This window comes from Rhea americana, unplaced genomic scaffold, assembly GCF_003343005.1.
Source record: "Rhea americana isolate MKP2758 unplaced genomic scaffold, rheAme1 scaffold_16, whole genome shotgun sequence".
Taxonomy (NCBI): Eukaryota; Metazoa; Chordata; class Aves; order Rheiformes; family Rheidae; genus Rhea; species Rhea americana.
In genome coordinates, this window is record NW_028185705.1 from 4,465,764 (window position 1) to 4,490,864 (window position 25,101).

The 25,101-nt window shown below is 48.5% G+C and overlaps 1 protein-coding gene across 3 annotated transcripts in view; it reads left to right on the forward strand.

The window, feature by feature from the left end:
* The window catches only part of FOXP1 (forkhead box P1), a 336,874-nt gene that overhangs the window by 223,533 nt on the left and 88,240 nt on the right, over nucleotides 1-25,101 (forward strand). For all 3 annotated transcript variants that reach the window (XM_085300061.1, XM_085300062.1, XM_085300063.1), the window contains exon 5: nucleotides 11,689-11,817. In XM_085300061.1, the coding sequence (XP_085156187.1) occupies nucleotides 11,689-11,817 (129 nt within the window). The remainder of the gene's footprint in view (nucleotides 1-11,688; nucleotides 11,818-25,101) is intronic.

Below are 25,101 nucleotides of genomic sequence, written 5' to 3' on the forward strand. Positions count from 1 at the left end.
CCAGGCTCGGGCCCCGCTCCCGGAGCCGCCTCGCCGATATTTGTACCAATTTCACGCTAATAAAGCGGAGGCTGCTGAGGCGAGCCGGGCTCCTGCCTCCTTCCTTCCTGTGGCTGTTGTTTCCAGCGGTGGCACGGGGAGAGGGCAGGGGAAGCGCGCTCGCCCCGGCTTGCAGGCGTTTCCCCGGGGAGGGGGTCGCCCAGCGCCGGCAGTGGCCCGCGGAGCTTTCGGGAGGCCGCGCAGATCCCGCGGGGAGCGCGCATTGCGGCACGCACGCTGTTCGGTGCCCCCCCACCCCCCCAAAGTGACTCGAGAAACTCTCTGCTGGCGCTCGGTTATTTCTGCCCCTCCTCGAAAGTCCGCCGAGCAGCAGGTAACTTTTTGTGTAGTCGCTCGTGGCGGTCATGTGCGACGAAACGAGGCGAAATGGAAAATGCGTCGCCTGCCCTTTGGAGAAAGCCCATCCTCGCTGAGGCTTTTCCTGCCTCTCTGAGCTCCAAATGCACTTCAAAATTTGAAACTGTAAAGCCTCATCTTCCTAGAAGAGAGCGCGCGCGCGMGMGAGAGAGAAATCAAGCTGTGTGTTCAGCCAAACCACAAGTACAACAAACATATTTTTAAAATATATTGCTAGTCTGGCTTTTTAATGTTCAGAAGTTGTTCTGCTTTGCAGGAAAAGAAAATGGTGTTTGCAACTGCCTTAAGGACAATTTGTTTAACAGTAGGAGTAATTGCATGGGGAAAATGGAAAGAGTGACTGAAGTTATTTACTCAGATGTTAGTGTAGGTGTGGGGCAGAAAACGCACTGTGGGAACAGTGGGCTGCTTTTCTTGGTATCTTAGTCTATTTGATGACCATCAAATTTCCCAGCTCGCTGGTTTTGTTTTTTCTGGATGGCATGTTTGATTATTTATCAGAAGGGAAAGGGAGTAGCTGAAGCAAATAAACATGTGACCAAGCTGTGTTTTGTTTTCCACTCAGAAGGCCATGCCCTTTAACAGATATACAGAAAATAATAAACGTATTGTTTTATGATAAAAGGAAATTATGTGTGTCATTTGCTTTAGCAAGGCCATTAACCCTTTATGTCCAGTGCTCTCCACCTTTGGGAAGCTTATTAGGTTTGCAGCTGGGAATTAAATACACTTAAAAAAAAAAAAAACCCTCTTGTGTGGCATGTTTCCCTGGCTTGCTGGCTGAACCGTTCGACTTTGCTAGATTTATCACTAGTTGTTACCGCCTTGGCATATCCACAGCCCTTCCCTGAGCCGTACTTTAGGTACGATGACTGAACGAGAGGCACTTCGGATTTGTAGAAGAATGCTGACTTCTGAGGCCAACACTGTCGGGGCCGTTACAAGTTTTTTTTTTTTTTTTCCCACCAGCGTTAGTGTCTGTGCAGCGCGTGGAGTTGCAGCTATATTTACGCCCTTATAGATAGTGTCTCTTTCCGTGATTCTTCTTTAAATGCCAAGTGTGTAGCATGTCGCGTGTAGGAATTCCCTTGTAATACTGGCTTAGGACAATGCTCATTATCTTCCTTGCAGAAATACTATGAACTAAGTCACTGTCAGGAAGTAAAGTACAGGTTTGCCTCGTCTCTGGGAAGCATGTTGCATGCTTTGGCTGCTTTTGCTGGATTAAAGGAAACAAGTTAAGACTGTCATGCACATGAAAGGAAACTGAGCTGTCTTTTGCGTCGCGTTGTGCAGGTAGGTGTAAATTTAAAAGGCTGACTGGCGTTCAAAACCCGTCGTGGTGTCTCGGAGCCGCGTGCCGGTGCCAGCGTCCCCGGGACGGGGGGCGGCCGCATGGGTTCCCCACGCACAACGGCTTCCGATCAGGAAAGGGGGATTTGGCTGCCGTGCCGGCACTGGATTCACGCGCCGGGCCGGGCAGGAGGAGGACGAGGCTCCCACGCCTCTCGGCGAGCCGCGCTCGCTGGGCACGGCGGCGTGGGAAGGTCGGCGGCGGGGAGCCCAGCGGGTGGCAGAGACCAGCGCCGCCGGGTTAGCTTTGAGGCAGGAAAAGCCATAAGGGCGGGCAAAATACCGGAGGGGCTGAGGGGCAGCCGTGTGTCGGGAGAAGGATGCYGCGGCGGAGGGTGGCCGAGCTGGTAGGACGGCAGCAGGGCTGGCTGCGGTCCCCGGATGGGAACTGGGGACGGACAACTGCAGAACCTGTCCGTGGGGAAAGCGTCTTCCCAACCTCCAGTGATTAAACCTTGACTCATGCCCCGAAGCGTAAACATTTGTACCCTGATTTATATTTTTATCTTTCTGAAGGTGGCTGTAAATGTTCTCATTACTGTCTGTACAAGTGTCTAATCCCCTCTTTGCATCCTGCCCGTGCTCTTGGCATTGGCGATAGCTTGTGACAGTAAGTTGCAAAGGGTAATTATGAGTTGTGTATTAAAAAAAAATCCCTTTATCTGCTTTACTTTTTTGTTGTTGTTGCTTCCTGACTTCTTTGAATGTCCCCTTTCTCTTGCTTTATGAGAAATGGTAAATAGCACCAGATGTACCTTCTCAGTCCGAGTCACAATTTGTGTACTTTTATCATCTCCCCTCTTACTCATCTCTCGCTAAACTAAACACTCCCAGCCTTATCAATCTTTCCTCATATCTTCTGAGGCCTCTAATCATTTTTGTCGCCTCTCTCTGAACCTCTCCTATTTTTGCTTTACCAGAGCCCTTTAAAATAAGGTTTTTAGAAACTGTCCTAAATTAGGATGTGCCACGGTGCGGAGTTGTGATTTGCGGCAGCAGTTTCCCATTTATTAGGCTGTCCCAACATTTGGCTTGCTTCGTTCGCCCAGCAGTGAGCGTGGGGTGGGTCGCAGTGCTAAGTGCGTTGTGTCAGGCTTTATTTCATGGGCCTCTGAATGCAAGTTTATCATACGGTGTCTGGGAATACAAATTTAACATATTTTCCCTGTTTTGTTGACTGCAGAAGGAAGCATACAAGCAGCTGTATGGGATACACTATTTACATTGCAGCAACAAAAAGGCAGTCTTCCTCCCCCCGTCTTACCCCTTTTCTCTTCTCATATTAAAAAATATGAGAACTTCCCGTGCTTTTGACGTCCAAGAAAAACGCTGCTCAGCAGTGAATAGTCCTCCAAATATTCAAAGGTCTGGTTCACTTTTGGATAAACACAGTAGTTCAGAATCTGATCTTGAGCCTACAGAAACGAGCTGGAAATCCCATAAGATTTTTTTCATCACTCAGACATAGTTCAGTTCTGGTTCAGTTTGCACTGGGAGCCAAGATTTGTATCCTTTCTCATTTTACCAGGATGTGTTGGCCCATCCCTCCTTTCTTGCTGGTACAGACCGCTACATGCTGTGAATCTTGACATGCCAAAATAAAGAGAGCCATTTTTAATGTTTGGGAACTTTCTGCCAGATGCTTTTTAAATGGCTTTGATGAGTCTTGACTGTGACTCTTTAAAAAGAAGAGACAGAAGGTGTTTTTACAGTGTAACCGCCTGAGGATTTCGTTTGTGCCTCGAGAATGGGATTTTTCTAGCCTTTGTCACTGTTGGGGCTGGTTCTGGGTTCGCAGGTTTTTTGGCGTTGGCTGAGTTTGACCTCCTTTCCTACTGTCTTTTGCGGTCTGCTCCCTTCCTTCCCGTGTGGGTCTCTCGGTATTTGCAGAAAATGCCTCGACCACCTTCCCCCCGCCCTGAGCTGGTGGAATTCATGCATAAATTACGAAATTAAAATCAGATGTTTTGGAGACCGGTCCGCGCTGTCCTGGGGAAGGCGGCCGGGTCCCTCGTGTCCCGCGGGGCATCTGCTGCGCCTCCCTCCTGCCCCAAAGCCCTCAGCCCCCCTGGTCATGAGCTGGGGCAGCTCCGGGGCCGGCGTAGCTTTGGAAGAAAGGATTTTTTTTTTTTTTGTTTCCTGAGCCTTTTTTCTGGAGGGGATCTCCTCAACCGATAGCCAGGATCTTCTCCAGGGGAAAGAAGCGAGGCCTGCTGGAAGAGAAACAGAGACTCATCTTCTTCCCTTACGACTGAACTATTCTAGGCGATGCTTCAGCGGGAGGCAGATTGCCAGCTGCCTCGCTCTGAGCCTGTCCCTCATCAGTAGGGACAGGATGTGAGTCTGGGATCGAACACGCGTTCGCCCAGGTCCCTTTCCTTTCTCCAGCATGGGAATCACCCGCTGGTCGCTCGGCGAGCTCAGCCAGCCTGCCGCGGCCCGGCGCAGCCGTGGCGGCCAGCCGGAGGTGTCGTGCAAGCGCGGGGCTGTCGCGGGGCTCCCTGCTGTCCCCTCGCCGAGAGCTGTGTCCTGCCTGTGCTTGCGCCCGGGCTTCTCCCCCTCGAGACGCCCTGCTGCGGCTCGTGGCCTCGGCTGGCGTTGCTGGGCAGCCCAGAGGGTCGGGTGGTGGTAACCGGCGGGGAGCGGGTAGCAGCGTGTTCCCCAGTTGTGGAGGACGAGGAAAGAGCTGGGTACGAAAGTCAGAGGGCATAAGTGCTGCAGGAACATCTGCTTCTCCTTTCTGCATCTTCTACATTTCATTCCTCCTCTTCGTTTTGGTTCCTTTCCTAGTCTCCCTAGTTGGTTCTTCTCACCTCCCCCTGTTCTGTTCCTCCCAGAGGAACAGCACTACCCACTGCTGTCGCTTTGCACTATTTTTTTCCCCCTTTTTGCATACTGCTCTGCTCTTCGCCGTTTTCCACACGTTGTTCGGCTCCTCAGCCTGTCGGAGGAGAGCTGCAGCAGGGCTACCCTCCAATGTGTACGTTCCCCCTGCGTGTCTGCCTCCTACCACCGCTCCGCTACATCTGCTGCTCCAGGAGAAGAGGGTGTAGCAGGAGAGGAGGCAGGAGTGGGAGAGAGATTAACAAACTCCGAAGCTCTGGTGCATCCAGGCTTCAGAGCTTGCGAACTGCATTTTGCTGCTCCGTTCGGAGCAGCTGTGGAATGGAGCAGAGTGTGAGGACAGATGGGAGCTGAGAAAGAAGAGAAATCGCTGGCTGAATCTAAAACCCCCTTCCGTTCCACCCGGGAGAAACAAAGGTACTTGTCTTGCAAGGCTAAATGGAAGCAGGAGAACCTTGGCAAAGGTGGGCCATGCCTCCACTGGGAAGCTGGGCCTGTTTAGCTGCCCTCCTGGTGGCCCCTTAGGGTCTAAAGCCTTTGTGAAACTCGCGGAAAAATAAATGGTAAGAGAACTGCATGCCTGATACTGAAAAGCCGCGTGTTGTTTAAAAAGCTGCGGGAAAAGTTTARCGGTGGTCTTAACTGTGTAAGGATCTGGCTGTTTGTTGTCCTTCTGAGGTCAGTAAAGGATGGCTCGCTTCTGGAGTCTGGAACTAGGGTAACGCTGTATTTTTTTTCCAGGGATAGCTTTTGCCCTTAAGGTATCTTCTGTCTCCTTTCTCTCTGCTTGTTGCATTTTGAGKTTTTTTTGTTGTTGTTGTTTTTAATGACCATAACTCAAATAACGGACAGATGATAATGTTGGCCAACAAATTTCTTTAATTTTCTGCTTGAACACTTCAGATGGTCGTGCTACCATTTCTGATTCCTGGGAATGCTTCCTTACTCCATTCTCAGGTTGCTTTCTTGAGGGGCGCATGGGTCCACCTGGGAAGGCCCAGAAAGCTTAGGAGGCTGAAAAAGCCCAAGGAACTGTGTTTTGTAGTCTTCTGGCAACTTCTTTTTGCGTGGCTCTTCATTTCGGAGGCAGCTCATCGCTGCAGTGCTGTTCTGCGAGTTTGCAGGGCAGGGGGTGCGGACAAAAATTCGAACAGCTTTCTTGGGAGCCCTCATGTCKTCTGCTTGTGTCTCCACACCTTCCAGGGTGTCCTGCAGTTCCCTGGCTTGTCTGGATCAAACCTCCCTTGTCTGGGTCAGCCTTTCCTTGTCTGGATCAACTTCAGGCACAGAAACAAGCTTCTTCTCGCAGCAGCAGTGCATTAGAGTCAGCCCGTTGTAGCTACGTGTCTTCATATTTCATTAATAGCTGATTGATATTAGTATTGGTTCTAGCAGATGGAAAGGGAGGAGCTTGAGCTCTCTTTCTTCAATAAGAAATAGGCTGATGGAAAAACAATTTGAGAGAGTCACTGCCTTATTATACTGGCTCCAGTGGTGGAACAAGTTAGCAAGAGGCTCCATAGGTTTGGATCTTGTTACTGTTTTTCTTATGTACTAATACTGTAAGCAAGTATATGGCATTTCAGCCACATTTCTATTTTTAAAATTTTCTACCCTCTTTTTCCAGTGTATTTCCTTTCCCCAGCCCCTTTCCCAAATCAGAAGTTTCTAGTTGTAGCAGAGGGAGTGCTACATTTTTATCCTTTGAGCAAAACCTATGCCTAAAGAGTAATGGCAAAATTGAAAGGTTGAGTTGCTTGCGTGAAAATGTCAAATTACAACAGTAACTTAAAAGATAACAGTGCCGGATGTTCTGGGCAAACAACAGCTGGGCAAACAAGTCACATTCTGTCTGTTTTGCAATAAAATTGTCTGGGTCATCTCAGATGCGTACTCTTTTTTTCCCCCAAGTACTTAACTAGTTGGTAAGCATTTAACATTTCCATCTTGCAAACCATAGGGAGAGGAGTTTTCAGTGGGGCTTCCCGCTTAGTTATATTTATGACTCAAGTGTGGGRGTCTATAGTATCTTTGGGAGAAGGATACTGGATTAATCTCGCAGTGAACTCAATGTTAATACTCTTGGTGAGGTGGCACCCAGCACTGGCTCCCAAATATTGTTGCATGTTTGTACAATGTCTCTAAAATGCAGCATTTCCATTGCCTTTTTACAGTTCTCTGTTTTATGCAAGAAAATCTCTTTATCCACTGATGATTTTCTAACGGATAAGGAAATAGCCCAGGAGTATATTTAATGTATCTTGCATTTAAGTGTAGCACAGAGGCGAATAGAGACGATGCGGTTGGTTGTGAGCCTTTTACTGAAGTCATCCTGAGTCTGTCTGTGTTGAAGGTGACCAAGAACTGTTTGCAGCTTGTASTTTTGCAGGAATCACGGCACTCGGAAGGTGCACCTGGGAACGAGTGCATCCGTTCTCTGCCTCCCTGCAGTAGGACGGGCTTCGTAGTTGTGTGTCTGTAAAGGGAGGGAGGTGCTGTGCTGTTAGCCGTTGGCAGCAGGGATTATCRTGTGGGCAGAGTTGTTGCAAACACCCAGCACGGCCGTGCTCTGGTCCGCAACTGGGTTAGCGGGCGCTCAGGGCTGAGCACGCAACACCAGCGATGGTAATCGTGGGACCTGAGCTCCGAAGCACCTCTGTGGTTTCAGGGCTTTTGGGCACCTCCAGGTGCTAATCCCRTGCGCGAGGGCGCTGTTGCCGGCATGCAGAAGCAAGTGCCGCTTTACCCCAGCAATTGCTCCCTTGCAGAAGTGCAAGCACATGGTGTAGATTTAGGCTGTAACTATGGCAGTCTGGAGGAATGTGTGAAAAGAGAGTGCCTGGAGATGTTCGTGCACCCTCTCGTGAGGAGAGGGCCACGTTACCGGAGCTGCTGGCTAGCAGTAAACAGTCCTGGCACCCTTGTTTCAGGACTTGGCAGAAGCAGAAGTTGAACAGAGTCCAGCTTTACTCTCTACTGCCTGTTCAGTAAGTTGAGGACAAGGCAGATGATTAAGGAAATGTGGGGAAACTGCTACAGAAGCTTTTGGAAAGATAAGAGACTTTGGTCTCCATGTCTGACAGTCTGGCACTTTTCACTAGCATTGAATTCACATGCAAATCAAAGGCAACATCTACTCCCACAGGAAGCTTTATTAATGTACAGGCCTGCTTGTGAATCGCTGTGCTGATGAAGGTTGGGGGACTGACTTCACTGTCAAAGTAATTTCTCTGCATATCCTCACTTGACGTACGGTGCAGCCCCGGTAACCTCAGCAGGGTTCCCAAGCCGGCCTTTAAAGCTCAGCTTTCCACGGGAGCTGTTACCATGTCCAACCAGAAAAGCTGTGGTGGAGGTACCGTGCCAGCTCAGCGACGGGACTCCGGGGTGGTGGTTGTCGGATAGCATTGTGTGAGAAGTGCCGGTGTAACGAGGGTAGCTGTGCGCTGGGCCTGAATTGCCATCGGCAGAGGAATTTCGCAGAAGCACTCCAAATGGGCTTGGGAGAGGAGAGGAGAGGAGAGGAGAGGAGAGGAGAGGAGAGGAGAGGAGAGGAGAGGAGAGGAGAGGAGAGAGCGCTAGCGCTGTCTGTGTTGAGCTGACCATCTTTTCTGTACACAGCCTGTCCCATATGCATAGCGCTCTGGAGGAGACTTTACAAAGACAGGGTAAGTGTGCTTAGTCCAAGTGGGGCGGGCGAAAGGCTGAGTAAGGAAATCTAGAAAGGCTGCGTGACTTGGTACCTCTTGATTCATCATGCCACCAAAGCAGGCAAGAACCAGATATATGCCATAAACAGCTTCCACATCTTAAACTCAAGCTCATCTGATGCTTCTRTTGCTTCGGTTATTTACAAGCAGAAGAGCAGAATCTTGAGAGAGCAGACGTGGGACACGCGGGTGGAAGCTGCGCTCCCCTGAGCTGCCAGCTGACTGCSGCCTCACCCCTACCTGCCCCGTCCGCAGCGCTCCCATCTCGTTCCCGTCTGTTTTGGCTCATTAGATGCTCTCCCCAGCCAACTCATTTGTTACTCTCTTTAGTCCTCTCCTTTCTCCTCTGGGCTTTCTGTGCCCTCCCTCCATGCCCGCTTCTTGCAACTTGCTCTAATGTCCCTGATGCCACCCAGTCTCAGTGCAAGGTCAGGTGCTTTTTCAGGCAGTGGAACACCAAGCAGACCACTGTAGACATTATTCCAAGAGGTGAGGAAGCATCCCGCCTGTAGGAGAGCGGGTGGATGGGTGTGTGTGCGCGTGGGTGCGGGAGTGTGGAGCGGGGGAGTCTCCTGCGCTGTGCTCCTCGACGCCTTGGCAGCCTGGCTTGGAGCGAGGTTGGCCCAAGTGGGCCGGCTGGTGGCAGAGCCCTCTTGGCTGTGGCGCTCACYGGGTCTAGCTGCACAGAGCTTCGCGGCCAGCTCAAGCAGAAACCAGGCATTTCTTGCATGGCTAGTTGTTCTGGGAATCTTCAAAAATTTCTGGCAGCCAATTTTAGTTGTGCAACCTCTCAGCTGCCAGAAAGGATAGAATATGATCATATCACATGAAATGCATGCAGGGTCTGCTATAGCAACTGTATTTCAAAGAGACAACACATATGGTGACTGGTTCTTTTTGGAATAATATCTATAAGTTGATGATGTTTTATTCAAAAAGGCTGTATCTTGAAAGGTTAGGGATGTTCTGATTGTTTAGTGTATGATTAAAGTAAAGCTTCTGTGGGTTTTTTTGGCCTATTGAATCTAATTACTGGGAACTAAAATGATCATTTGATTGCACATTTACCTGGAATTATTCCTCTGCAGAGCCAGTCTTAATAATATRTAATAATATGTTGCACTTGTACTGTATAGCACTTCTTGTCTGAGCAACTCAGAGTGCTTTACAAGTATTCATTAATTAAATAAGCCATACAACACCCCTCTTAAGTAGGTGAGTGTTTGTTGCCCATCCCCTTAAGTTGTGTAGGATTTTTTTGTGCAGCCTCTACCCACCCTTGAAGATGCTTTAACAGCCAAACAAGCTAATTCAATACAACGTTGCGTTTTTGCCCTAAATAGCACTTTCTGCATAAAGGGCTCCTTCGTTGCGYTTTATTAATCAGTAGGCTCCGGATCTTGCGGTCCTTTGCGCTGAGGGGACTGCAGCAGGGCTTGTGCGTGTGGGAACACACACGTGCGAGTTCTTCGGAGCTGCGACGTGCGCGCGTGACCGACAGCTCCTCGCGTCCCCGGCACCCCTCTGAGGGCCACAGGTCTCGGGTGCGCAGGCGTGTCAATATGTCATTTTTAGAGGTGTTGCGGGTGCACTAAGCCTTGGCTGCCTGACGTCCCGTGTAAAATCTGATTTTACCTCCGCCGCACCAACCTCCGCTGGAAGTCGCGCCCGCACGTAGACTCTTTCTGGTCAGTGGAGGCTCGCCGTTATATCCGAGACGAGGACTCGTTGCCGGGGCAAAAGCGAGGCCGAGGATGGTAAGGGCTGTGCTCCGTTCCTCCTGTCGCCGCGTGCTGCCCTGGGGCGCCTTTCCACCAAATATCCAGCGTGCCCTGGCTGTGCTGGCCCGTGCCGGTGGCTCTCGCCACCCCCGGGCTGCCAGAGGTCCTTTCYGAAGCAGAAGGGAGGGTCTAGGTCATGGAACGGCAAGGTTTTGTGGCGGGGTGGCGGATCTGAGTTTGCATTACCCTCCATGTCAAGCCTTCCCTGGCTGTTCTGCGGCGAGATAAAACACTTTGCAACTCGGAGAAGCAAGTGAAACCCTGAGCGTATCTGACTCCTTAATTAAATAGGTATTAATTAAATCATTCAGAGAGCATACACAGTAGGAGTAGGGGAAAGCTTTCTCCCTCCTTCCATGTAGGCATCTCGCAAAGGGACTATTTTTCTTGTTTTACATTAATGAAGTCTTCAGCCTTCCCACTTTTCCACCTACACATGTACTGAACGTCTCCAAGGAGACAGAGCAGCCTGGCGTCCGGCGATGGTGGATCCTGCTGGAGGCACCAGGCTTGGGTCTATCAGCTGAGCTCTCAGGTGTGCCCCACAAATCCCCTTGGACCTGGCCGACAGCCTCTCGCCTTTGGTCCGCTCGGTGAGGTGTGATATGCTGGGGACGGAGCCAGGCTTCACAGACCAGGCGAGGTGCCTCGTTCCTTTCTTTGCTCTCCTCCTTTTTTGTCTCCGCACCTTTTTTTTCTTCCACCTGGTGAAGGAGCTACGGCCTCACGTTGCTGCCTGGATCCGGTATTCACAGGCCCCCTTTCTCTAGTGTGGCAAACGACTTCCACAATACTCCACCACCAGCTGATGCTTTGATGGCATTTTYGGGTGTCATGTCTGCTCTCCCTTCATCTCCCAATGCTGGAGTGTCCCTCTGCTCTTCTCTCTTGGCCACCCATCGATTCAGGCTCGTGGATGCTGCAGTTGATATGTCATAACCTGCTAGRTTATTAGGGGAGCGTGAGATGCTGTCCCCACTTTTCATTGGTCTCATTGTGGCTCCTAAGAGCTTTCTCCRTGCTGAAGTATGGTTCCTCCTGGGAACCAGCACATCTCTGCCTGCAGCTGTCTCTGATTGTGCCTCTGATAGCTTTCTAGAAACTGTTCTGGCTTTCCCTGGCCCTCAGGAAAGCAGGCTGACTGGTGTCACAGATAGTGATATGTGACTGCCCTCTTCTGTAAACCAAACCTGACCATTTGGAGAAGAGGAACATAAAAGCCATTAGCACATGGGCCTCCCCCCTAGCAAACCAACTAGACTCTATGAGCTGTTCCAGATGGCAGGTAAAAACAACCTTGTAGTGTTCACCACTGGGATTTCTGTGTCTGCTCAAGGTTACAACACAAAAATTGGACTTGAGGTGCTGCTGTTTTTCTCCATAATCCCGATGGAAAGTCCAGTGGYGGGATATCGCACTACTGGGTGCAAGCGCTGAGGGGTTTTTTGGTGGCTGCCCCTGCTGTGGGTTTTAGGAGCAGATCGGTGGCCGATAATCAAAGGAGTGTCTTGGTTGTATGCTATGCGCATAATTCCCCAAATTCTGCCAGCTGTAAACTCAATTTTCAAAACTCTTCTTTGCAGGCTCTTCAGGTGGCACGGCAACTTCTACTTCAACAGCAGCAGCAGCARCAACAGCAACAGCAGCAGCAACAGCAGCAAGTCAGTGGGTTAAAGTCTCCGAAGAGGAATGACAAACAGCCAGCCCTTCAGGTAAGGGAAGTCAATGTGCACCTGTGGCAGCCTATTGCTTGTGAAACCTGAATAGATGCATCTCATTTGCGAAGGCTAGGATGAGACCTGCAGGAACACTTGGTTTTGAACCAGTTTCCTCCAGCTGGTGTCCGCAAAGTGGCTCTGGTTGACATAGGTTGGAGTGAAGAAAAACGGCTGGGTGCTCTTGAAAATCCCACCCCCAGCGTATTTACAAACCTTGAGCATGTAACTTTTATTAGCATCTGGTAAGGTTGCATTATTACAAAATGGAATAGCTTTTGTTACAGTGTCAGTGCTCATAGGATTTTGCATTAACATTCTGTTTGATTGCTGTTYAGTTTCTATTCTGTGTTCACTCAAACTGTTGATTTGCTGTGTCAAGAATATTGGGGAAATATTAGGATATCGTATCATCAGTGTGTTTTTTTCCCTTTTATTGTCTGCTGATTTATGGACATCCTCAGAAATAAATTCTAAATATTACCAGGCTTTGTACCTTTATGAATTCAGAAAGCTAAAACCAACACAGCATTTCCTAACAGAGGATATGTGCACACATACGCAGCTTTGGAGTRTGTCCTGCTAGTCTTTGAGGATAAATCAGATGCGTTAGAGACAAAAAAGACCTATTAAGTCATGCATCACATTTTCCTTTTTTTGCCATTCCAGTGTTAGAAATCCCAAGTGACGGTGGGCCCATTATTATTTTCTTCCAGACAGGCTTCCATAACAAAACATACGCTCGGGAACTTTCCACTCTAATTCCATCCGCTTGCTCCAAGTAGTGCTCCTCGTATAAATACTGAGTCAGTCCCCTTGCCTTGCCTCCTGTTCACACTCTTCAAACATCTGAGATAGTAACGGGTACTTGCCAGTTTTGGCAAACTATATGTRTCTAGTTCATTATATATTTTGTAAGCTAGCGCTTCTAGAGCCTTGACCACTTTACTGGTTTGCAACTGGTTATTGCTTTTATTACTACTCTCTCTACTATTGCAGTTTGTCACCATATTTTTGATAATAAGTTACTGAATGCAGCCGTTCAGTTGCAGTCACACTGTAGCTGGGACATTTATCTTATCTTGCCTTTCTATATCTGATGCTTCAGCCTCTGTAGCCCCAAATTCTTTTTTTTTTTTCTTTGGTTGTTGTCATAGCACATTGTCAAACTCATGTCTGTTTTGCTCTTTGTAATTTTTTTTTAGTTTGCTATACTATCACCATGAGTTCTCTGACAGCATTGCTGCTTCTCTTGCCTTTTATATGTGCTGCAGATTATTTTCYTTCAAAAATACAGATTCTAGACTCTTTAAATATGTAGTAGAATATGGAAGGTAAAGCTGAAATCACTAAAGGCCTTGACAGTAAAGCTAGAGAGCCCAAACCTGTGGTTCTTACTCAAATACAGCTCACAGTGGCTTCAAGAGGAATTGTACCTAAGTGAGGAATATCTATTAACCGCAGCCCTTGGCCCTGTAAGGCCATCTTCTAGCATTTGCGTAGTGATTTCATCTTCAAAGCATTTTGCAAATACTAATCTCCAAAACATCCCCAGAAAGAAAGTCTGATAAGTAGGTAGCATTATCCCAGTCCTGGACAGGGAAACTGAGGGAAGCAGGTTAAGTGACTTGCTTAGGATCACAGAGGGAATTGGTTTTAGAGGTAGGATTAAGATTCATGAGTTCCTGGCTCCCACCCCTGTGCTCAGTCTGCTGGACAACACCTCGCGCTTTATAGCTGAGCTATTATTCTTTTGGAAAGTATGAAGCGTTTTGTCATTGGGCAAATATACATTTTATTGGCAGCGCAGAGKGCCATAATCCAAACCATTATATTAATGCTTTCAGAAATATTTTATTTGGTAAATCCATAGCTGATCCATATGCCTTTTAATAGACTCTTCCACTGGGGACATTTTTAATGAGAGATTGTGCTGGCTAGGTCCAGTGTCAGGTACTAAAAGAAGTGCTTTGTTGTGCAGATGTCTTAAGAATAGCTCCAGAGGATGAAATATGACTGTGTTGACCTTTCAGCTGTGAGCTTATTTGTCAGGATTCAAATAAGTTGAAAGGATCAAACCAAACGGTTTCCGTAGTCAGACTGGGAATTGTGTTGCAGAGGTCAACAGTGAAGGCCACATCGCGGATTCCATAACATAGCCAATTGTTGGTACATATTAAAGTACCGGAGCAGCTCCTGCAGTCAGAGACACAATTAAAATTCTAATTTATTAATGTATACAGAGAGCTGGCCCAGCCTGTCACTCACTGATTCAAATGACTGCCCATTCTTTTTTTTTTTTTTCCCTCCTCACTCCTGGAGCTTTTGCGGTCTTAAACATACTGGAAGCCCTCTTCAGTACAGCAGACCCCGCGTGCGTCTGTAAGACGAGAATACGTTATTAAAGAAAACAGCGGCGTGCTGGTCGGGGTTCTGGAGCAAAGYGCGCCCGTCCGGGCTGGCGCCCGCGCCCCCGCCGCGGTTCGGCAGTACCCGTGCTGACAGCGCGTAGGACAGATTCCCCGGGTGGCCGAAACGCACCCGTTTTTCAGAAGTTTGCTTCAGTGGCGAATCAAGCTGTCGTGCTTAGCTGAGGGATAGGCGTGAGTCTCGGGGGAGCGCCAGAGCGGTTAGCCGGTACTTTTGGTTGTTGCTGCTGTCGTTTTGAGTGAGCTTTGGGTGTAGCGGCAGTCCCGTAGGGATCGCSCGCCCCTGCTGCACCCGCGTGAAAYGCGGGGCGGGGGGAGACGTGCCGGCGCCGCGGGGCGCTGGGTCTCCGGCGCGGTGCTCAGCACCCGCTGGCACGCCGGGACCGACGCTGCCTGGCTTGGTCAGGCAAACCGAACCGGCACGAGCGCGCCGGGAGAATGAATCCAGCGTGCGCTGCGCAGCCCGTCTGTTGCCGCCTTGCTTGTGGGTAATTTTTCATATTTMTTCTTTATTTGCTGCTAAAGTAACCGCGGCGCTTAAATACGTCCCGGCATCCCGTGGCCTCGCCGGGGCGCCGTCCCCTGAATAGCGTTTACATGACAACGGGCTCCAGCATCGTCTTTGGCATCCCTTGACCTTGAGAGCTCTACCTGGAGACCCGCTTTTAACCAATTTCGAGGTATTCAGGGTATAAGGACTTGGACGCAGAAGTGGAGATGTGCTCTGCTGATAGCTGTGAAAAAACCAACCCTCCAAATATACGATATGACTCACATTTTGAGCCTATCTCACACTGCTGTGCTTTATATTTGGCAGTGACCTCCAGTTTCACAGCCTGATGATACAAACAAAAGAAAATTGAAAGTTAAGGAATGGATTTAGTAACCAGCAATTGGAAAAAAGGATATAAAAAATGTCAGAACCACAACAATTACTTGAAGTGAAAAAAGAAAAGACTAAAGCATGTTTGGTAATATATTTGCCATAGATGTTAGATTTCCTTGAATCTGTGAAAAATAAATTAACAGGCCAGGTATGCTTAGGATTTTGAGAGTTTGCACATTTTTCCTGGCCAAGATAAATATATCTTTGTATTAATAGATATATTGATTAAAATTTGCAGCTTTAATTGCTGATGCTTTTAACGATTATTCATTTTGGTTCTTAAAGCATTTTAGTTGCTGGCAAGAATACACAGATTGGAAACAAATCAAGAGACACATTTTCTCCCAAGAAAGTAAAAGTGCATGTGTGTTTTGGCAATACTAAAAATACAATTTTTTTTAAAGACGTAAATGTTGTGTATTGCATTGAGCTGAAAGTTGGATACCGGACTGAAAACAGATTTAGGACGTCCAAGTCAGTATCTTGCAGTTGAAACCAATCACTTGACTTTTTTATGTAATAAAATGATATTTCTTGTATGATAGTTAATCTGTGTGTGCTTAGAGAAAAAAAAAATGAATTACTGAGATGGAAACTTTTAGTTTTAGTTGACAGAGTTGAAAATAAATATTCCCTTTAAGTCATTGCCAAAAAAAGAATTTGGGTTTGGTTTATGTTTTCAGGGTGAGACTGGGGGAGGCTGAAGGGACAGAGCTGTCTTAAACTTTGCATACCAGTGCTTTTTAAAGCAGAATTTTGGCTGTGCATTTGTAGAATTTAATTTGCATGCTGTATTATCTTAGTACTTCCTTTCAGTATCTCAAGAAGTAGACGCGGGCAAGAGCAAAAATCACGAAAACGTGGCGATCAGCTGTAGCTTGACGTTTTGGGGATACACTTTTTAAAGGCAAATTGCATTATTGCTATTTTTTGTGAAATCAGAAGTTGGTAGTTAGTGTAATAAAAGCGAAGTGAAGGATATTCTGTGTTTCACTAGGAGCATATAAGTAACAGGTTAAGCAGCCTAAGGATTTATATGCAGCGTCCCTCTTCACATACCGATGAATTTAATGAATGGTAGATAAATTTTGTCTTCATAGTTAATTGAGAAAGGCCATTACATTTATTTTATTTGTATGAGTATCTCTGTTTCCATCTTATATATGTGAGTATATCTGCATATGGCCACGGTCAAGCCAATGGKAATTTTGCCACCAACTCCAGTTATGTCAAGATTTCACTTCCACAGGGTTTAAATAATTTCTCTGTGAAAACTTTGAGTCATTCATTTTTTATCTTTGACTTTGAAAATAAAACTCAGCTTTGCTGGTTTCTGCTAGCAAACCTATAGCTCTTCATTTTTCCTCCCAAAGCCAAATCATGAGCGCTAGTCAGGCGGTTCTTGGAATATGCCTGGGAAGCGCTGGTATCGTCAAGCACGCAGATGCAACCAACCTGGGTCRGGTCCTCAAATCTCTGTGATCAGCTGGAAAACTGGGAGAAAAGTTTTTTTTTTTTTTTTCCCGTAAAGCTTGAGGGCCTTGTTTTGCTGCCCTTCGATATATTTTGAAGCCTTCAGCATTCACTTTTTCGGCCTTTTGYGCTGAGCAGAGAGGTGACGAATGCACTTGCTGTTCTGGAAAGAAACCTGGGATTGTCCTGTGGTTACCTGAGTCCGAAGCCCTTGGCCCCTGGGGAGCGGGAATGCCCGGCGGCGAGCGCGAGSGCGAGGGCTGCCCTCCGCGCGCAGGGTCGTTCCCGTTCTGTGGACGCGGAAACCGAGGCAGGGGCGTATTAAGCAACTTGTCCGAGGTCAAAGAGCTGCAGGTCTTCAGAGGTGCCTGGCTCCCATCGAGTTTATCTGCGAGCTGGCATCTCCTGAAGAAGGCAGAATAACTTTAAAAAAATTACAATAACAACAAAATGAAATACAAAGTGATTTGCGACCAGGTGGCCTCAGGGAGCCGCGCGCCGGCGTTCGGCTTGTTTGTTGCAAACACCGCGGAGGAAGGCGGCGAGCGGAGCGCTCCTGCCCGGGCAGAGACGTGCAAATTGCTGACAAAATGGCACATGTAATTAAGAGCGCTCCTGCCATTTTACCTTGTGGTTTACACCTACAGTGTTGAAAAAAGCGAGCGACTCCCACCTCGCTAATTACCATTATCACTGAAATGGTAGGGTTTGAGTCATTAGTTCCATGTGCATTTAATTAGAGGAAGGCTGAAATTGGATTTAACTTATTACTTTTTCATGGATCACTTTCTTGTCATCACTTCAAATTGGATTGCAGCCCCAGGTAACTAATTATGAGCGCCACAGGATCAAGAGTGAAAAAAAGGTAATTAGGAATAACAGCGTCGGACCCTTGCTGGTCGTCCGCTTGCGCGCTGGAAGGAGCGAGAGCGGCGCCGCGCATCGGATCGGATCGGATCGGATCGGGGGGCCGGGGCCGCGCGCCCGGCGCGGCGCGCTTAGCCTCGGCCGGGCGGCTCGGCAGCGGCGCCGGGGCGCGAGCGGCACGTTCGGGAAGGCGTTAGCCATCCGAAAAGGTCGTCGGCGTCCGGCCGGAGGCCGCATCCGTCAGGAGACGCGCGGTGAGGCTGGCGGTGGCTGCGAGGGGCTTAGCTGGCCTTCCCGGGACACGGCTCCTCTCCGGGCTGCTTTGCTTTTTTGGGGGAAGGCTTCCTTGGCTGGGTTGTCCCCCTCCTCCTCCTCCTGTCCCCCCCCCCCGTGATTCCTCTTTTTTTTTTTTTTTTGATCTCGTAGATACGATCGCCACGTTCTGCTTTCTTCAGAAAATACTTTAAAACAAATTGTTTTATTTCCATGTGCAGAGCAGAATTCAGAACTGCAAGTAATCAATTTTATTGACACAGTCTGGGAAAAAAAATGTTGATGAGAGTTCAAGGATGTGAAAAGATTGAAATTTCGGAGTACTTAACACTGAGTGTAGGAAAATTTCAGAAGTAATTTCATTAAGCAAAGAGATCTGTTGTGTAGGGATCTCTGCGAGGAGAGTCTGCTTTAGGAGCTAATGCTACTACAAGGAGGTTGCGCAGCTGATTTGCCTTTGAAGAGGAAAAGTTTCTTAATTTCTTACACTGGTGAATCACGGTTTAAAGGCTAACACAATTTCCTTAAGTTGTTTAAAATGGCTTTTAATGCTCTGTTAATGTAGGCAAATATTTGTGACTCAGTCTCGGGTAAGTGATGCTTGCTCATTATTTCCTGATGCAAGCAAAGTGTAGGAAATTATGTGCAGAGATGCTAAACAGACTTAAGAGTAACACAGCTCAGCTACGGAAATTAAGTCTTTCTCACTTACTTTACATTGCAAAATAAATCTAGAGATTAAAAGGTATTACCTTCCACGCAGCAAAAAGGAGGGTCTCTCTTAATACATCTCCAATTGATTTACAGTTTTTCTACATAATGTTCATCCGTGGTTGAAAAGGGGGCAACTTCGGGTCAAGTGATGTAGCGTTTCCATTTTTCCACGTGAGCCTTACCGCGTGTGATAAAACCGAACTCCTCTCTTTTGTAAGCCTGCAGGAATTTCTGATGCGCTGCAGAGGTCACTTCGCTGTCGGTTCGAGCAGGCAGCGTTTCTCAACTACTGTTTYCCCCCCGTCCCCTCCTCCCTCCTCCGAAGCGGGGCACCGCTTTGACACACACAAACACACGCGCACGCCGGAGCGCGCCAATCTGCAACTTATTAGTGCGCAGCACTGGGGCCCGTCCAGCGGTTAGAAAATTTCCTGCAGCCTGGAATAACAGCAGCCGGTGCAAGTGCCACGGAGCAGCGGCGGCAGCGCGGGGCAGCCCGCGCCGCTTGGCCCCGCGCCCGGGCAGGAAAAACCAGCTGAGATAGTAAAAACACAGTAAGATTGACGGGGTGCATCTGGGAAACGCTCAAAAAGTTTGCTTCTTGAAAAAAATTACCTTCTGTGATCGCAAGGCATCATCTGTTTTCCTGCAGATATTGTTTATAACAGGGTTTTCAAGCACTTGTCAAATAACCAGGAGTGAAGGAAACAGGCTAAAAAATCTCTTACCGTTCAGATGCATCCTGGTATATTTTTTTGGGGGGGGGRAGAAAAAGAGAAAGAAAACAGGCTCTCACCGGGGAAACGTAGCGTGGCCTGTGCCCGCTCGCTGCCGGCGGGGAGCCGGGCGCCGCTCACCGCAGCCGCGGGCTGAACGTAGACCTCGAAACCGGGGTTTTTCTGTTTTTTAATTTTTTTATTTTTTTTATTTTTTGTGTTGCTTAGCTTTTGTTACTTAGCTGTGATATCATGGGCAAAATATTATAAACATATCATGGCTATAGCTTGCTTGTGTAACAAAAGATCAGGAACTTTTATTAAGTTTGTTTTCCTTGTCATATTGTAAAAATTTATTATGTGTACTGTGTATATTAGAAACAGATTTGGGTAATTCTGTCTAAATGAAGTCATCCCAGCTATTTCCAGACTGTCTGTTTTTGGTTGTGAATAATTTTCATACATCAGATGGTTGTCATATTTAGTAGCTCTCTACATTTTAAATAGGACGTATCCCGTTTTGAACTTCCACGGACTTCAGCGGCCGTAATTTTTAAGGCTGTTTTGCTGCGCGGGGATTTTAGGTGGCTGCACTCTGCTGCCCGTGGCAGAACCGGACTGTTATGTTGCGTCTTAATACAGGAGCCTCTCTGCTTTCTGCACCAAAGTAACAGATTTTTAACTGCTCCGGTAGTACTTCTAGCTTTCAGCAGCACGCGGTGGGGAAGAGCCTGCCAGATACCTATTTCCGMTGGTCCTTTTGTGTTCACAGTTTGCAACAAATATGTTAAAAAAAAACCCACTGCAGAAGAAGTACAATGTACCGCGGTTCTTCTGCCTGGAAAGGCACTTTCCTCCCAGAAAACGCAGGCTTACGGTTCCTTTTGCTAGAACCGTGGAAGTATTAAGGTTTAAATGTTTGAGTATTAATGTTTAAGTGTTCAAGCGGACGCGCCTCGAGCCGGGCGCCGGGGACGTCGAGCGCCGGCGAGCCTCCGTGCCCGCCGTGGCGGCCCTCCGAGGAGCCGGTCGCCCAGCTCGGCTTTGCCCTAAACCCCTCAACTTTGCCAGAAAAGCTTGAGTTACAGCAATTTTTTATTTTAAGAAGGGGGGGGGAGAGCAGGAAAAAGGCATTTTGATCCAGCTCGTTCGAGCTGCGGASAGCAGCTGTTGGCCTCGTGTGCTCGAATCTCTAGAGCTAACACTGAAGTTGCAGGGCAGCAAGTGCAGCAGCACAGGATTGGGAGGAACGAGAGCCGGCGAAACAACTGGAAACGCCGCCCGAACGTGGCGGTGGAGCTTGACAGCTTTGCAGCTGTCTAGTCAGGTTGGCAAAATATTTTGTGTGGTATGTGCAAAGGAAAAACAGTTACACTGCTGAAATGTTTGTGTATTCATGATAAATGTAAGCTGCCTTTTAGAAATTACTAATCTATTTAAGGTGTAACGTTAACAGCACGTAATCTCGATTCATTGAAAGCCTGGAAAATTAAAGGAGACCGAAGGCGCAAGAAAGAAATGTACTTTGTGTCAAGAGGAGGTTCGATGAAGCGTGGAGAAGATGGAATAGATTATTAAATAAACTTGGGGAGAAGATGGAAAAGGCTCTGAAATCTCTAATTTTGAAAGGAATTAGTTTACTTGATTATATGCAACTGTATCACACTCAGGAAAGTATAAGACAAATGAAAGCAAAACAAAATTTAATTGAGCTATTATTTTGCAGACTTTGGCTCAGTTTCAGACAGCCTAATCGAATTGTGCTTTGCTCAAATAACTAATGTTAAATGCAGTCTACCAGCAGATGTTTAAACGGGGACTAATTGGAAGATCTACGCCGCGGCTGCAGCGTGGCTCCTCGCCGAAGCGGCGGGCGCGTCCGTCGCTCGCAGGACGCCGGTCCCGCAGGGAGGGCGGGCGGCTCCGTTCCCYGGAAAAAGAGGGCCGGGAAGAGCTGGCGCTTCCCGTGCGCGGTTTGAGAAGGGGGGCAAAGTGGCTTTTAAAATTAACGCAGGTTTTGTGCGGTCTTAATATCCAGTTTATAGCGGAGAGTAGCCAGTCTGACTGTAAATATATATATATATATATGTGTGTGTGTGTATGTAATTTACCAATTGGAGCCCTACAAAAGACAGATTATATTTTATGGCTTGTAAACAGCAGGGCAGATATTTCAGGAAAACGGCAGACAGCTGTAATTTTGTGAATGTGCACAAATTACTTGGAAAACAAATATTCCCGTGCCGCCACGGCCGCGTTCGCAGCGCGGGGACCAGAGCGCCTTCCGCGCGGCGCTCGCCCCGTTCTGCGGCGCGTGGCAGCGCTCGGACGAGGAGGACGGTCCTGGAAAGCCAAGGCGGAGATGGCCGCACGGGTTTCGCCCCGCAGCGGCGGCAGCGAGTTCGGCCCTTGGGAGCGGGTGGCCGGAGACCCGCGCTGGGGACGGCGCTCTCCGCAGTACGAGCATCAATATAGCTCGGAGCCTAAGTAAGATCTTTTAAAACCACGTTATGCACAACCGACAGTACAAGAAATAGTAAGTTTATGGCTTTTATACCTCTGTGAGGTCCCATAGCTGTTATTTTCGCTTGCTTGGAAAGTGTGCTTGCTCCGAGTCCTTCACTGAGCTGGGGTCTACTGAGAAGAAAACCCAAACTGCCCCTTCTGGGAGAGCCCCGCGGTGGGCACACGAGCGCAGCTGCTGTCTCGTTCTCCYGCTAATGCGCAGGGGTGAGTGGAAGGGACCACCCCGTCTTTAAAAAAAAAGAAGAAGAAAAAAACAAATAACTTCAGTTTATAACTTTGATTTCGCTTTAAGAAGCGCAAAGCAAAAACAAAAAAGTACGACGGCTGGCCGAAACACTGCAGAATTGTGTTCGCTCTAAACAGAAATATTAAAAAACTCCCTCCCAAAATCTCACCGTCTGCTTTCCCCCCCCCCATTCTTGTCTATGTACATATATAAAAAAAATCTGACTTTATATTGTTAGTGTAGGTTTATGAGCCAGATTGTGCTACAGAGGAGCACTGATGTGTCTTCCCCTGAGGTATGGAAAGATCTATGTGTGCTAAGCAGGTGTTTTCGTTTGTTTAATTGGAGCTGAGTTTAGCACAATATTACAGATAAATGAATTACACATGTTCAGTAATTCATAGAAAGTGATCGTTGTTTTGCTTAGACACTTGTCTTCAGATTTCGGTGTACAAAGATAGCGCGCTGGCAAACGTGAATAAAGCTGCTTTTACCAAAAAAAAAAGGGAGGGGGGAAGAAATCGGTGTACCAGAGGGAAGCCTGCGCGGTTGCTAACGCAGTGCTGCCTGTTTCTCCTTTGTTTCGATCGTAACATTTTCAAGTTCGATAGTATCCTGTTTTGACAAGCTGCAAAACCGCAAGCCCCAAGCAGCAGCAGCGGCAGCGGCGGCAGCGGGCGGTGGGGCCGGCGGCCGGCTCGGGGGCCGCGCGGCTCCCCTGGAGCTGGGAAGGGGCCGGGCAGCCCCGCGCCGATCGCCGGAGGTGGCACGCGCGGTGCTTGGCGACGAGGAACCGGGTTTGCTCCTTTTTCTGCACCTTCTTTTACCCTTTTTTATTTTTTCCCCCCCTGTGGCTGCCGCTGCAAGGTAACGCTGCCTGCGGCCCTCCCGTCACCTTTGCAGGCAGGACAGACCGAACCGGTGAGCTCGCCGTGCGAGCTGGTGCGATAAAAGGTTTTATGTTAAAGCAATTCTTGGCGCAGCAGAGGGAGATTTGCCCGGGGTGCGAAGGAGCCCCCGGCCACGTCTGGGACGACCTCTGGGAGCAAAAGCGCTCCAAGCTCGCTAGACTTCGCTATAAGCGTGCTGGCCCGGGACGGGCTGCTCTTGCGAGGCTCGAGCGGCTCCTCCGCCCTGAATCCCAGCGTTTTTCCGAAGGAAACTGAAGCACACGAGGTCTCAGCATGCGCTTGGACACTCCATCTCGCCGGTGCCTCTGTGTCCTCCGGGTTAAACGCGCCCACAGCAAGTCACTGCTGGAAATGAGTTGGAAGCTTTTAAAACTATTACTTTTTTGATCCTTCCCCTGCCGTGTGCTTCGGCAGAGYGATTGCTCCTGGGATTTAACGTGTGTCCAAACCCAGCGGCARTCTCGGAAGATTTGCGGCAGCATAATCTGTAGACTTCTAATGATACGTATAGCTGAGTAAATAGCTTGAAAATTCTTTAAACTCTTTGTTCACGGGTGTGTATCAAGCAGCACCCATCCCACGTGTGCACACACTCACGCACACATCCTTTTCCTTCCTTCCTTCCTCCTTTGACACCCACTTCCATCCAGACCTTGGCTGGTGGCATCCTTCCTTTCCCAGCAGGTTGAGCAGCTGGGCGCTCCCCGAGCTCGCGTTAGACAACTCCTAAGTTTCCAGAAAGACAAACTGACTTTTCTTCTTGTTGCTATGTTTGAAAGCAGCACTGAGGAGCTAGCTGGGCTGCTTGGTTATTGCACTGTTGACCTGGCACTTCCCAAACGGAAGTATTCCCTGGCCGTGCCTGCTTCTGCATCTTTGCCCTTCCCCGTGAAGGAGGAATGGTCATCATATCATTTGTCTTTGTGAAACCCTCAACACCTTACATACAAGGTGAGACCTGATGGCTTAGGAGATTTATTTTGGAGATGGCTTGCTTACCCCTCCGTTTAGGCAAGTCAGGTGAGCYTAGGTTAGAAGCTGACGTCCGTGTGAGCTAGATGCTGCTGCCCCCGGGTCATAGAATCATAGAGTATCATAGAAATGGTAAGGTTGGAAGGAACCTCTAGAGATCATCTAGTCCAGCCCTCAAAAGGGTGGCCCATACGGGGACTGAACCCACAACCTTGGCATTATGAGCACCACACTCTAACTGAGCTAAACCTAACCCCAAAGATACAAGCAGCTCAGTAGCAGCATCTTGCTGTTGTTGGAAATGCTGGTTCCTAATCATAGGATGGTAAGGTTGGAAGGGACCTCTGGAGATCRTCTAGTCCAACCCTCAGCATAGCCCTGTACGGGGGTTGAACCCACAACCTTGGCATTAGCAGCACCACACTCTAACCAGCTGAACTGAACCTGCCCCTAACAATGGGGCTCAAAAGGATCCCAAAGATTTGGGGGATACTCCATGCTTTTGGTCCCTTGGGAATTCTCAGCCGTGTCTAKGTAGATGTGTGTCTACAGGAATGTATTTAGAAGCAATCCAGCCAAGCTGGGCACACTAACTGTGGATTTCCAGGAGACGTGAGCATCGCGGGCACTGCTGGAGATGCTCGTTGTGCTCAAGGCGCTGTGCTCGCCGGCATGGCTGTGGGCGACTTGGCATCTATCGTGCCGCCGAGGGAAGGTGGCCGTCCGCAGCACCTTCAAGGCCCGCTCCCGTTCACGTTGAAGTAAACGGCAGAGTTTCTCTTGGCCCCGTCTGAGCAACATGAGGTCCTCGCTGACCCGAGCTCAGCTTGGTTTTGAGCTGATTTTGATCGTACCTCGTTGCTAGCTTTGGCGCAGAGCAAGCTATATGGTATCGTTTGTGCTTTGTTTGTATTTGAAGCACCGTCCCAGAAAATGAAAAATAATATTTCCATACGAGTGCGTTCGTTCTTCCTAGGTGGAGTTGAGGGCTCCACCCTGCACGTGCTTCTGGCTGCTCGTTCCCAGCGCTGGATCCTCATCCCTTCCCTGCCTGTGCTTCCAGGGACTCTCCCTCCTCCCTCTGTTTTCTGTTTGCATTTTTGTTGTGTGGTAGGATCAGTAGTAATAGTTAATAACCAGCGGTTCAATAGCACTCTTCACCTCCAAAGCAATTTGGGCGCATTAAATCAGCGCAGCTCCTCTGGCAGTATTAGAGTATTCACTTGATACTTCACTGGTGTCACAGAGGCAGCAAAACCAGCCTTTTTATGTAGGCCAAAATAGGGTC